The 14871-nt window shown below is 34.4% G+C and overlaps 2 protein-coding genes and 1 long non-coding RNA gene across 4 annotated transcripts in view; 2 read left to right on the top strand and 1 right to left on the bottom strand.

Annotated features, from left to right (window-relative positions):
* Nucleotides 1–14871, top strand: part of LOC125660671 (uncharacterized) — a 174793-nt gene that overhangs the window by 55463 nt on the left and 104459 nt on the right. The window lies entirely within an intron of this gene.
* LOC130054001 (uncharacterized) lies at nucleotides 1060–9988 on the top strand. Its single transcript, XM_056161999.1, has 7 exons — nucleotides 1060–1505; nucleotides 2588–2747; nucleotides 2949–3286; nucleotides 5577–5757; nucleotides 6304–6460; nucleotides 9392–9568; nucleotides 9680–9988. The coding sequence occupies exons 2-7, from the start codon at nucleotides 2653–2655 to the stop codon at nucleotides 9818–9820; spliced, it is 1089 nt and encodes a 362-aa protein (XP_056017974.1). The 5' UTR covers nucleotides 1060–1505; nucleotides 2588–2652; the 3' UTR covers nucleotides 9821–9988.
* LOC130054005 (uncharacterized) lies at nucleotides 10368–12231 on the bottom strand. Its single transcript, XR_008802237.1, has 3 exons — nucleotides 12181–12231; nucleotides 11865–11999; nucleotides 10368–10689 (listed from the first exon to the last, which is right to left on the bottom strand). It is a non-coding gene; the product is annotated as an uncharacterized LOC130054005 (long non-coding RNA).

Raw genomic sequence — 14871 nt, 5'->3', positions numbered from 1 at the left:
ATTTGGATCACATGCTTATTAGGCATCAAATGCTTTTCATGTTTTATAAACCTTTAAAGATGGGGGGGGGGGGGGGGGGGGGGGGTGGGGGGTGGGGGGGGGGGCTACTAAAATAGTAAAATTCACAGTCCCTTGGTCATGAAATTGGGCTTTAGTGTGGGGCTAAAACAGTCATACACTGTATAGTGGAAATGTACCTTTCTGGTTAGGAGATTCTTGTTTGCATAGATATAATGAGCATGAAGCTCTTTCCTAAAATCATGAAAATTAGGCTTAGGATAGAGTTATATTGGTCATATAGTGAAAATGCATTAGACCTGTACATTTATAATGAAATCTTAATATCCTCCTTTAATGTAATCTTTGTATTTTTATCTGATCACTGGAAAAGTTATGAATATGGTTGTATATATTCCCATGTAAGTTCACGAGGTCCAATTTGAATGTAATTGTAATTGTAATCAAAAGATTTATATAGCGCCCAATCAACATATAATAGTTCTCTAAAGCACTTTACAAATGTGAGAGAAAAGATAATATAAAATCGATGTGCACATGTAAATAAAATATTCATAGGGTCAGAATTAAAATGCATTATTATTATTATTGATATATAGCACCTAATGTAATGATATGATTACCCTAATAACATATAAAACAATTTAAAACAACCCTTAGGAATAAAAATACATAGAAAGGACATAGGTATAATAACAAACTACAGGTGGGTTTTTTTTGGGGAGGGGGGGGGGGTTGTGGTGAAAATAATTATTTTTAATTGTTTCATCATACATAGTTTTTTAACTCGGTAGTACTGTGATAAATTTATGGTCAGTCTGCTGTTTGTCAGGATTACCCTGTAGGAAGATAACATCAATTGACACACCATTGGTTAGAGGATGTCACTGATGTGTAAAAGTTTAAATTGTTGCACAAGAAACACTTCTAGTTTTAGTGTTTTGTTATGTGGGACTCAGACTTCTAGTTTTAGTGTTTTGTTATGTGGGACTCGGATTTCTAGTTTTAGTGTTTTGTTATGTGGGACTCAGATTTCTAGTTTTAGTGTTTTGTTATGTGGGACTCAGACTTCTAGTTTTAGTGTTCTGTTATGTGGGACTCAGACTTCTAGTTTTAGTGTTTTGTTATGTGGGACTCAGACTTCTAGTTTTAATGTTTTGTTATGTGGGACTCAGACTTCTAGTTTTAGTGTTTTGTTATGTGGGACTCAGACTTCTAGTTTTAGTGTTTTGTTATATGGGACTCAGACTTCTAGTTTTAGTGTTTTATTATGTGGGACTCAGATTAGTGTTCATTAATGCCTGTAAGCATAAAGTTTATAAACCTAATGTTTTAGCGGTGGAAGAAAACTATTGGACAGAGATACTTTGCTAATATCATCTCTGCGCTGAGGAGAGGAAAACAGACCAGATCCTACAGGCCTTATGCAGCCATAGAAAATTTCAGACACATCACAACATTCGATAGCAAATCATATGAAATACCAGGTATATCACCACTGAATTCTTAGTAATTATATTCTTATCATAGTACTATATAACATGGTTATAATGTTTTAAGATTAATTTTCCAAGTGGAAGGCCTTACTTTGATCCTTTTGGATATTCTTATTCTTGGGATTCCTATATGTTATGGTGGGTTTTTTTTTTCTTTTCTATCTTTTTTAAATTTACTTATGCATTCTCATGATGTCTTGGTAATCTTTTTGTTTCTTTTATTTTTCTATCTTTGATGTATAGTAAACATATACCATGTACATAGGGATCTCCTTGGAGATTTAAACAAACTTATTATATTGTCATTTTCAATAAATGATATGATACTGAAATTTGAGTAAGAATAAAGATAATGATATGTTAATGCTACACAAAATTTATAAAGCATAGAAAATTTCACATTATTTTATTTTGATAACCACTTCCGCCCCTACACGGGGTTGAACTCATGACCTGCGGAACTAAATCTCCTAGTAGCGTGTGACCATGCATCGCGCTAGACTGCTCAACCACCTAGGCAAGTCTACAAAAACTTGCTTTCAATGATGATGGAATTCTCGCCATGCTGTCACACGCTACACGGTCATTGAGAATGGAAACGGGATACAGTTATTTAACGTACATTTTAAGAGGATCATACAAGATACACATTGCATTTGAAATATTTTTATATAAAGCACCAAAATAGCAATGAACTCGTAAATAAATATAACAGCCCTAAGTTAAATGCTGATCACACGCTGCTAGGAGATTTGGTTCCGCAGGTCTTGAGTTCAACCCCGGGTAGGGGCGGAAGTGGGTATCCAAATAAAATAATGTGAAATTTTCTGTGCTTTATATGAAATATTTCTTCACTTAATAGGGCAGTTATGTTTATGTAAGAGTTCATTGCTATTTCAGTGCTTTACATATATATATATTTATATATATATATATATATATATATATATATATATATATATATAAACACACACACACACACACACACACCTTAGTACCTATCAAAAATCAAGTGATGAAATGGTACATATATTTGAGTATGAGAGTATAATTTTGTTCTGATTTCTATTAAGCAAATCATCTAGAGTGCAAACACTTGCTGACGGCTGATTTCCAGCATGGAAAATTTGCCCTTGTTATGTCTGTCAATGAAATCACTTTGTTTACTGTGGACAATACTGTCACTGTAGACCATCAGGGGAGGTTATTCATCGGGGATTGTGATGAACCTGTGTAAGTTATATAGAGTCTGACTTGCATATGCTACATTAACTCATTCATTAAAAAAAAAACCAAAATAAATGCCAAAAATATCGTAGCTTGAAACAATACATGTTACCTCAAATATTTTCACTGATGACTGAATACTTTGAAAATTCATCTGTTCACAAAATTTCCAGAAGTTTCATATACAATTTTTTTTTATGTATTTAGCAGTGAGAATTTTAAACTACGTGTTCAAAAGGGCATGAATATAAGTAGACCATACAAAAGCAGGATAGCAATCACTACCTCACACGGCATAGACCTGGCTTTCCAAACCAATCGATATCGTAGTCGATGCGGTGTGACACTTTTGACAGGATTTAGAAATGAAACACTGGGGCTGCTGGGAAATCCAGATGCTGAAAAAGGAACAGATTGGAAAACCCCCGAGGGAGTAATGATGCAGAAAGTTGGGGAATTTCTCCAGTCTTACGCACTCAGTGGTCCCAAGTATTGTCATCAAGCTAAGGAGCAGGATCATATCGCTAATCCATACAGAGATTCTTGTGAGTCAACTGTTAGTCACGTTCTTCTGTGAAAATTAAGATCTTAGAAATTCCATTTCTACTGTAAGCCAAGTTTTGTTTTCGTGAGAGAAATATCCATTGTCTTTGTGACCACTACCTTTCTTAAAAATATCTGTCTTTTAATCGCATTGTTGCTGCATACGTTTGTTTGTGAATATATCTCGTGATTGAGATTTATATTTGTTATTCGACACGTCAAATAAAAGTGATTGCCAATAAAAGTTGGTCAATAATTTTTACTGTAAATTCCTGAATATATGTGAAGAATTTATTATTGCATAATTTCGTAAGAAGCATCACTCGCAAATTGAAATTACTCTCTGTTATTTCTACATTGCTAAAATACATGTAAGGACTCTTGATCAACAGAGCATTTGCGAATATGTTCTCGCGATTTGACGTTTACATGTCATTTTGCTATATTAAGTACTCGCGTAAAATAAGGAATCTACAGTATATCCTTATAAGGTAATATCGTAAACATGAATGTAATATTCTTTGAGAAAATGACTTGCTGTTTAAATATGAATATCTTGTTTCAGATATGTGGTATTACATAAAATTTATAGATTTATCTTTCAAAATTTATGTTGTGTTAAAGATTTAAAAAATGGCAAAGATTTTGGTAAGAAGTGGTAAGAGTAGCCAATATTTTATGAAATTCATGTTTCATAAGTCAGCTAGAGTTCAGTCACTAGGGTGTGGCTGTGTGATGTTTAAAAATATTCATATCTACTGCTGAACATCAAGCAAATAAACTAGGTTAAATTTAGCATAAAGGCTTCTCTCTAAATTTTGAATTCATGACCATTGGCTGCTGGGACACCTGGGCTAAATTAATCATATAGTAAAAATGCATTGAATTTTTATGCCCCTTTAATCGAAGATTCGGGGACTTTTTGGTCTGTCTGTCTGCAAAAACTTTAACCTTTGTCATAACTTTTGGATGGATGGTTATACTTGGCTTTAATATTTCACTTGTTTATTCCTTGTGACAAGACCTTTTTTGTACCAAAATTTTTGACCTTATGACCTTGACCTTAAAGTTTGACATACTATTGAAAAACCTTGGCCATAACTTTTGAATGGTTGGTGATAGGCCTTTCATATATTGCACTTTTAATCCTTCTGACAAAACATTTCTTTAGGTAGCAAAATATTTGACTTTGTGATCTTCACCTTGGAGTTTTTACCTACTTTTGAAAAACTTTAACCTTGGTCATAACTTTTGAACAGTTAGTGTTAGGGCTTTCATATTTCATATGTGTATTCCTTGTGACAAGACCTTCCTTTGGGTACCAGAATTATTTTGCTGCCATATGGGGACATCAGTGTTTCACAAACACATCTTGTTTAAAATTCTTATTTACTCTCATAACTCTAGCAAACATGAAATTCATGGCCTCAGGGTGAAGGGTTCAGGCCCAAGGGTTGTACAATATGGATCATACAGCAAAAATGCATTTAAAAATCTTTATTACTCCTGAACATCCAGTTAAGGAGGTATACGACATCTTCATAATGGTTGACTTCCTTTTAAAACATCAATGGAAAATATAAATATCAGCAATATTTGTATATTCCTTTTAATTTGATTGTGTAGCTGGGTAGCTCAGTTGGTTTACGTGTTGACTACCGATCTGTAGATCGCAGGTCCAAGTCTAGCAGGGGTTTTGAATTTGTTCAGATTACTTTCTACAAAAGCTGCATTTTTTTTATTGATTAAGAAAATTGGAAAGTTTTCAATTTCAAAATATTATTATACACATTCTCCATTTTTCATCCATACCAAATTCCTTTGGTGTGTTAATCTTCCTTAACAAACTAGGTGCATATTTGTATATACATGTGTATAGCATGAATACCTAAATTGTGAAACTATGAACATAGCCCTTGAGTTGGGGGTTTTGCCTTCTGGGTGGGCATGCTTTGTTTAGAAAAATTTTCAAAATTCATGTCTCCATTATAGTCAGACTTTTTTTTAAATTGATGGTAACAGGCCTTTATGTTCAATACAACTATGCATCAAGTTTGTTTCCTTCATGTTCAAAAGTAAAACAAGGATTTCCCAGGGAAGGGTTATATGGTTCAGAATTACATCTTTGAAAATACTGTTTATTCCTTAACACTCGATACAAAGACTGCTTAAGACTAAACTGCATGTCCTCATTGTAAGGTCATTATTGTTTGATACTCTGGTGATCATTAAGGCCTATGGGCCTCTTATTGGGGTTCTTTGATATTTGACAGTACATGTATTTTTCTACAGTGAGATCTGAGCTGATGGTCACTCCAGTGGATATGGTCCTAGCTGTTCCAGAGACTTTAGAAGTAACAGAAGATCTAGGGTCTCTGCTAATTGAACTCGTTCAGTCCATAGCGAGGAGATTTGCAGACACACGTATTGGATTTCTGAGCACAGGGAGTAAGACCATCAAAGAGCCTTCACAGTAAGTATAAGTGCAGAAAGGGGGCACTAAATGTTCAAGATTTAAGGTGGTATAATAATAATCATCATAATAATGATGGCCAACTTCCTTTTAAAACATGAATGAAAATATAAATATCAGCAATATCTGTATATTCCTTTTAAATTTGATTGGCTGGCTGGGTAGCTCAGTCAGTCAACATGTCGACTGCTGATCTGTATAGATCACAATTCAAGTCCAGCAGGGGTTTGTGAAAAAAATTCAGATTATTTGAATTTGAAAAGTTTTCAATTTCAAAATATTATTGCACATATTCTCCATTTTTCATCCATATCAAATTTCTCTGGTGGGTTACTCCCCCTTAAATTTGAACAAATATGAAAATACACATTATTTCATATACAACTTTATTCATTGATAAACTTTTGCCATTTTCAATACCAGCTAGGGCCTTGTCCAAGAGATTGTGTTGGGTTCATGTATCTTAGGCTCCAGTCAGACATGCTACACTTTAAAATCAATTACAATTGAATGAATAGTGTACCACTATTAATGTTACCATTGTAGACATTTCATGGACGTAAAGTTAATCAACACAACTATGATAAAAGAGGTGTGGAGGACAGTGAACGATTCTGATGCAGCCGTCATTCTACCTTTTGCAGCTTCATACCCATTCAGAACACACAGCCATAAAGCTATATTATTGCTGTCACCAAAGCTGGTTAGTACCAGATCAGGGCAGTGAGTACTGCTTTAGTATAGGTGCAAAAAGGGACCAAACTGCAGAACAATATTGACATTTGTCCCATAAGATATTAAATAAAATAGATGATTGAAACATCTATTTGATTTCCAATATAAATACATAAATATTTATATTCTTACAAGAAAATCAGAAATGGCTTGGCATTGAGACACAGTTCTCATATGGAACCCCAAGTGGTTTCTCCTCTTAAACACACAGAATCTGCTGGGTTCTTTAACATTTCACATTTACTGGACACATAGAAATAAGATATTTTGTATAAAAAAGCTTGAGAATGTGCATTCTTTGGATACACATAGAATTGGACATCTTGTTCTTGGTGTTGAGTTTAGTTCAAAGTCACAATCTTTTCTTGTCAATTTCAATTACTTTATGATATAACACGAATTGAACCAGAGTGTGTTGCAATGTCAGTATGGCAAGTATCGCTCAAAAACTTTGTACACAAGAACTAGGTAGCACCAAGCAATCTGTTAGTATAAGATTTGAAATGTATCAGTTGGTTTGCGAATTTCAGAATTTAACAAACTTTAAAACTCAAATTCTTGATCCCTTAAAGTTTATCGGCAGTCCCATGGACTTTGAGTTATATCGAGTCACCTGTAATTTAAGTCTTTTTACAAAGCATAACCAACAAGTACTTCCAAATTTAAAAACAGATGGAGTTTCCCTCAACATTTTCTAAATTTTTATCATACTTTTCGTGCTTAAAACAACTCCAGACTTTTTAGCTCACCTGAGCTGAAAGCTCAAGTGAGCTTTTATGATTGCCTGTTGTCCATCTGTAAACTTTTCACATTTTTTACTTCTTCTCCAGAACCACTGGGATAATTTCAACCAAACTTGGCCAAAAGCATCCTTGAGTAAAAGGCTTTCAAGTTTGTTCAAATGAAGGGCCATGCTCCCTTCAAAGGGGAGATAATCACAAAAATGCAAAAATAGGGTGGAGTCATTTAAAAATCTTCTTCTCAAAAACCACTGAGCCAGAAAAGCTGAAATTTACATGAAAGCTTCCTGACATAGTGAAGATTCAAGTTTGTTAACATCATGGCCCCCGGGGGTAGGATGGGGCTGCAATAGGGGATCAAAGTTTTGCATACAAATATATAGAGAAAATCTTTAAAAGTCTTCTTCTCAAGAACCACTGGGCTAGAAAAGTTTACATTTACATGAAAGGTTCCCGACATAGTGCAGATTCAAGTTTGTTAAAATCATGGCCACTGGGGGTAGAATGGGGCCGACAATACGGGAACAAAGTTTTACAAACAAGTATATAGAGAAAATCTTCTGAAGAACCATTGGGCCAAAGAAGTTTACATTTACATAAAAGCTTCTTGACATAGTGCAAATTCAAGTTTGCAAAAATCATGGCCCCTGGCAGTAGGTTGGGGCCACAATAGGGATAAAAGTTTTACATGCGAAAATATAGGGAAAATCTTTAAATATGGTCCAAGGTGACTCAGGTGAGCGATGTGGCCCATGGGCCTCTTGTTTAAAAGATACAATAGCATTGATGAAAAAAATACATAACATGAAACAAGAAACTTCATTGACACAAGTGTTAAATTCGGTTGCTACTGCCATTAAGACTATTTTAGAGGTTTCCAGTAAATGTAACAGCAAACCTTTAAGAAGCCTTATTGATTTTGTATTTTCCCTACAGTCATTCCATCATATAAACATGTGATTAAACATAGTTATCAAAACTTGGAGAAACTATACAATACATATAGCTATGATGCAGAACACAAGCATAGCATGCTTGCAAGGTTAACTTTTAAGGCAATCGAAAAACAGTATATAAATAGCAAATACAAAACTAAAATGGAGTAATTTTATTTATGGTTCTGAAAGCTTTCAAGTTGAAGACATTAATTTATATATACATTTGAAAATTGCACATTTCATACGAACAAATTATTTGTCTTGCTTTTAAAATGAAACATGAATATATTATTATAAAAAAACAACTAAAAGCAAAGGTAAAAAGTAAAGAAATTTAATTTGAAAAATGAATAAAATAATTAGCATATGATAAAGAGGATATCTAAACTATAAAATATGATTGCTTGAAGGAAAATCATGGTGTTAAATTTTTTTTTACAGTCATCTGAGACACTCAGGTGACCTATTGCTATTGGTCTGCGTCTGTTGTTATCATTTAAAAGTTTAACATTTTTCACTTCTTGATAACTACCATTCCAATTCTTTTCAAATATGGTATAAAGCATCTTTGGGACAAGGGGGACATAAATTGTAAATTTCAGGACTCCTGCACCCCTTGGGCATTAGGGAGGAGGTAAAACCTGCCAAAAATTGACCAATTTTCAAAAATCTTCTCTACAACTGCACATCTATGAAAAACTATTTCATGATCCCAGAGGTAGGGGTATTGGTCTTTCTAAGACCTTAACACATATAGTCGCCCACGTTCTGGTGCTAATAATGAAGTAAGAATTTTAGAACCAAAATGATTTTCTCGGTTTGTTCCATACAAATAGATAGAGGTAGGGAATCTAAAATGGCCTCCAGAAGGGTAGCTAGTTCAAAACATCATTTAAATTCTATATTTTAATAGTTACTTTTCTCAATTAATTCAATCTTGATTTTCATGCTTAGAAATGTTTTTCTATGTGTGAATTTGTTCTACAGGAGACAACAGTCATAACTTAAAACTTCTGCACACTTCTGATTCCACTGAAAATATTGTCCCCTAAAAGTCAAGGTCCCCAGACGCTAGTTCAAAAGTAGCACAACATATGAATATCATTATACATATACATGTAGAAAGAAGTTCAGAAATATATCTGTAATAGTTGCAACAAACTGAATACAACATCCTTAAGAATAGAGTATTTATATTCACTTTTGTGTTTATTTTAACAGGACATACTTAATTCCTCAAGCTCAGAGAACCTGAAAACTTTGTTCAAAGAGAGGAAGATTACTTTTTACATGGCATCAGAGTATAAAAGATTCAAGAACAGAGTCCTTGGGATAAGCTGGGACAAACGAGCCATTATGTACCAGTCGGACAGATTCAAAATGTTGTCATTCCCCAAGGCAAGTCTGGAGTCTGTGCATTTTGGGATTGCTTTTTCAAAAGAAAATTGAAGTTAAACTAACATGCTGGCTAAAATTATCTAACTTCATATGTTCTCTCATTGGTTTCAGGGTGCATCTATGAAAATCTTGAAGGAGTCCTCAGGAGCACTTTTTGACATTAAGGCAATAACCCAGAAAGACACCAGTAAAATTGATGCTCTGGTGAAATATCTTCATGATGAAATGTCGATAAATAACCATTGTCTGTGAAACTGCTGACCAGTATGGCTATAAACAGATTATAGCCTTTGGAAGTGCTGTAAATAATATGTTGTAATAATGTAAATGGTCTGGAAAGATTCAAAGCCATGAGAATCCCGTTTTTATTCATTCATGTACATGTCAATATTATATTTATAATAAAATAGTGTGTCTGTGTTTCAGTTTTTGTCTGCTACATAATGCATTAGGGTATGATAGTGAATTTGTTGGAATGTGAAATTTTGTAATTCTACCATTATCCAAGTTATAAGAAGAATTTTCACTAAATAGGGTACATTGAATCTCTTTACCTACTTTCTCTGCAAACACTCTTACTCATGAACACTCTCACTCCAGTTCACATTAAAAAAAACGGGGGGGGGGGGGGGGGGGGATCATTTGAAATTTTAATTGAAGTAAACACTGAAGCTGTTTTTCATTAGGGAATACCTTGAAAATTTACGAATCTTACAAGAAAATATGAAAAAGAACAACAAAAAGCAGTAATAATTTTGCAAGGTTTTAAATCAATCATAAAAACATGTAAATAATAAAACAATGACCATCACAGTAAATGAAATGATTTGATTGGAGTAAACATGATATTCAGCTCTATAATCAATTATTCTAGGGACTGTTGTGTTAAAATACATATACCTGATTATAAGCAATACAGATACACCAACTGTAGCAACATTTACTAGATAAAGGTATAGTCTTTTTCTACATCTGTTCTCCAGACAGTGTCCGAGATATAACCCTCTGTATCACTGCTGTTCTCCAGACAGTGTCCGAGATATAACCCTCTGTATCACTGGTTCTTGAGACTCTGATATACTGCAAAGCAGAATGGCTGACAACAAAGCTCAGGGTACAACCTGAAAGTAAACACATAAAATACTTTAAGTGATTTGTGGCTAAATTTCATCATATCTTAATTTTTTTATGGACTTTGTTTTGTAAGGTACATGTATATTATTCCGAATGGTTGGTCCATGGATAAGACATTAAACAGCTAATGGCTAGTAAGCTTTTTATCTGACATGGATACTTCAGAGTCATGTTGGTCATAACTGATAAATGACTCCCATTATTTTCAGGTTGATGGTCATGAGACTTTCTCCCATGCTAAATACATGTACACCAGTTGTTTCCAAACAAAATTAATAGAAAACTAGAGATCGTTTTCAGGAAAAACTCATGTCTTCCCAAATTGGAAGTGCTCCAAATGAAACCTCCTCCCCTTAATGTACTGTATGGTATGGAGGAGAAAGCATGAGCAGGAACTTGGACATTATGAACTCCCATAACCACATAGAAGTGTTCACAAACTATTTTACACCCTCCACCCCTCAGATCCACTATAACTTTAAGGAAAATAATTGGATCCTTCTGTCCCAACAATATGCTTATCTGCAAATGGCATTGAAGTATTGTACAAAATTTCAAGTCTATCGGATAAACCATATCGAAGGAGAGGCGTTCACAAGCAATTTTAATATCCTCCATCCCTCTTAGATCCACCATAGCTTATAGGAAAATAATTGGACCCTCCTGTCCCACAAATATACACATCTACAAATGGCAATGAAGCATTGTACAGTTTCAAATCTATCAGATAAGCCATATAGGAGAAGTGTTCACAAACTATTTTACATTCTCCACCCCTCTTAGATCTACTATAACTTTTAGGAAAATAATTGGATCCTCCTGTCCCAACAATATGCACATCTACAAATGGCAAAGAAGCATTGTACAAAGTTTCAAGTCTATCCGATAACCCATATAGGAGGAGAAGCGTTCACAATATTTTGTGACAGACAAACGGATTTAAAGTACAAAAACAATATGTCTCCCCTTGAAAGATGGGAGACATAATCATCATTACCCGAGTCGTAAAACTTTCTAAGCAGGTTAGTCATGATCTGTAGACCACCCTTATTAATTTTCAGGTGGAAAGACCAAATTTTTAGGTGAAAGATCACCTTACTTTCTATGGGTGAATTCCAGAAGTTTACTAACATTTCTTATTGACACTAGGTATATACTGCACCTGAGAAAGAGGTGTGGCAGTTTCTATGTGACTAGATATGGGGCGGATTTTGATTTCCTCTGGCATGCTGTCTGTGCCATAAATAGACTGAAGCAGGTAGTCCCTGCTTTGTTCTGTTGACAGGCCAGAACATCTCTGAAAAACGAAGGTACACAAAATGTAACCAATTCTTAAAGAAAACTTTACTCTATAATAATTATATATATAATTATAGATTCCTGTGAATAGAGAAGACATGCCATAATTATAGATTCCTGTGAATAGAGCAGACATGCCAGCATGACTAGAAATATAACAAACTTGTTCAGTTACGTACCTTTATAATGCCAACAGCTCTGTGAAACAACTTGTTGTTGCTGGAAATGTTGGAAAAGATATTCAGGTTAATTATGTGTGAAATTGCATAACTTTAAAAGGATCACGACACTTTGCATAAAAATTAGAAATTTACCATTTTTCTTTTTTCCATGTACATGTATTTCTATTGATGTGAAGTAACAGATACATTGTCTGATGATAACAGTTTGTGTGGGGAGTATAGGTAATTGCAATTAGTTTAAATAAAAAAATTTGAAATATAAAAGTATCTGAACCAAGTTCAACATGGAAACCATTGTCAAATAATGTTTTACACATTTATGGCACAAAACTGTATGACATATTGATATTGCATAAATTTCATTATTAAAGTCTCACACCAAGTTTGCAGCATACAAGTAGTTACAACTGGAAATGGCAAATCACAGATTAAGCGCAAGATAAATCGTAGAGGCCATGGATGATCGTGAGCAAAGTCAACCGCAGCAAGGTCTGTTCAAAACCAGTTTTCGACAACATGTGGTGGTCGCACGCAAGTCACCCTACCAGTCGTACAAGGTCGCACCACCAAATGTGTATGATTTTTGGACGTTACAGTTGTAATCAAATCATACTACTAATCACAATACTAAGTGATTGATGGTGCGACTGGTTGTACGATCTCCTGATGAATCGTACTACTAATCACAATACTAAGTGATTGATGGTGCGACTGGTTGTACAATCTCCTGATACAGAATCATACGACTACTCAAGATCTGTTACGACTGGTTGTATGACCTTACAATCAATGTTACCACCAGCTTTGGGCTTGTCCGTGTACAAAAATAGCATACTACAAGTATATACAGGTAAATACCCACTCCCATTTTATTTTCGCCCTCGTCACTGAGCGAATTTAAGACTGGGCAAATTCAATTTAGAATGACTTTTAGATGAATTTAAAATGGGATGAAACTGTCTGCAAGTGTAGAAGGGTGAAAAAAGCATTGGGGCAAAAATAACCCTGTATACAGTATCAACAGGGTTAAAATCCAGCAGAGAAAACCTGATACAAATGCAAATTCATATGCAACAAAAGTTTCTCCAGCCGCAATTCTACAAAGGTTCAAGATCTGGAGAAATATCTGGTTCTTTATTGCCATTCCTTTTCTTCGTGAGCTTGCTTTTTTGGATGGCATTGCCTAACATATGAAAATTCGAAAGCGATCTGGCTGCAATTGGTCATAAGTGATGAATCTTATGATCAAACATTGGTGGTAGTCACAAGTCACTGGGACTGATTCTAAACTAGTCGTTGGTCACTGCCACCAATCACACAATTAAATACGACTCACTGGGACTGATTCTGAACATGTCGTTGGTCTCTGCCACCAATCACACAACTGAATACCACTGATCTTGTGATTGATCTTTTGTAAATGCACGACCAATCATAACATCAATTGCATGACCTAAAACCCAACATTTCACCAATTGGAACTTGAAACCAAGAGTTGAAGTTAAAAAAGAACTCCAATAGGTCATGATGTCACCCAACTGCTATAAATCATACTATTCGATGCGACTGAGGCTTTAGATAGCATCACTGTGTACAAGCCATTTACCCTTTTCCATTGTTTTGTCGTAATTCAGTTTCCATTTATTATCTCTGCTTTGGCTGCTTATATTCAACTGAAATTAAGATTATCACTGTGTACAAGCCGATGACCGTAGAATATAATATCACTTTCTTTATCAAGATTTCTAATGTAAATTGAAAATCAAATATTTCCAAAATATTATACACCAAAATGAAATGAAACCACGCAAGAAATACAAACCTGTACAAGAATTTTCAAGAAAACTGTTCTTCACGTACTGTAAAAGCTTGATTGAAAAACAATCTAATCAATGACTCATAAGACCTAAGCTATTGGAAAGCCACACATGAAGTTATAACATATTGTTGGACAGAAGGACCAGGAAGTGGAGAATAGGAGGTAGCTTAGTCACCCCCCCCCCCTCCTCTCTCTCCCCCCCCCCCTGACTTGCTAGTCTTCTACCCTCAGATTGAATAATAAAATAATAGATAAATGTCAAACAAGTGATTGGACAAGATATGAAGTAGGTTTTGACATAACAGAATACCTAACTAATGCAGAATTTAAACATTAGATATGAATGACACCAAAAACCCTGACCTACCACACCTAGAATCAGACCTGAACTACAAAATATGCAAAAGTTTATATTACTGATTAACTGTAGTTAATATTTAATGGTTCAAAAGTCCATTTTAATCCAGGAAATCTTCACATAATCCTGTGAAACTTAAGCCTTTTATTAACTCATTAAATAAGCATATAATTTGTAAAGTGTCAAGTTCTAATCATTAAGCACTTAGAACAAAGTCCAGAGAGCTGTATTTCAACATAGATGTTGATGTACATGTAACTTCAAAGTTCAAGTATCCAAAGACTTTTGAAAACTTTAGAACTTGACATTTACTTGAACTATCTCATCAATGAATGTGATCTAATTTCCAAAGAGCTAAAGTGATACATGTAAAACATTAGGGGGGGAAAGTCTATTATAAAAAAAAACACTAGCATACTATAAAAGTAATATAAAGATAAATGTACAAGTATTTTATGATCCCTTGTCATTTCGCTACCATAATATGATTGTGCCACTTCAAAGTTTGAAG

This window comes from Ostrea edulis, chromosome 4 (genome assembly GCF_947568905.1).
Source record: "Ostrea edulis chromosome 4, xbOstEdul1.1, whole genome shotgun sequence".
Taxonomy (NCBI): Eukaryota; Metazoa; Mollusca; class Bivalvia; order Ostreida; family Ostreidae; genus Ostrea; species Ostrea edulis.
Note: the sequence above shows the minus strand (reverse complement) of the source record. Positions and strands in the feature narration are given on the sequence as shown.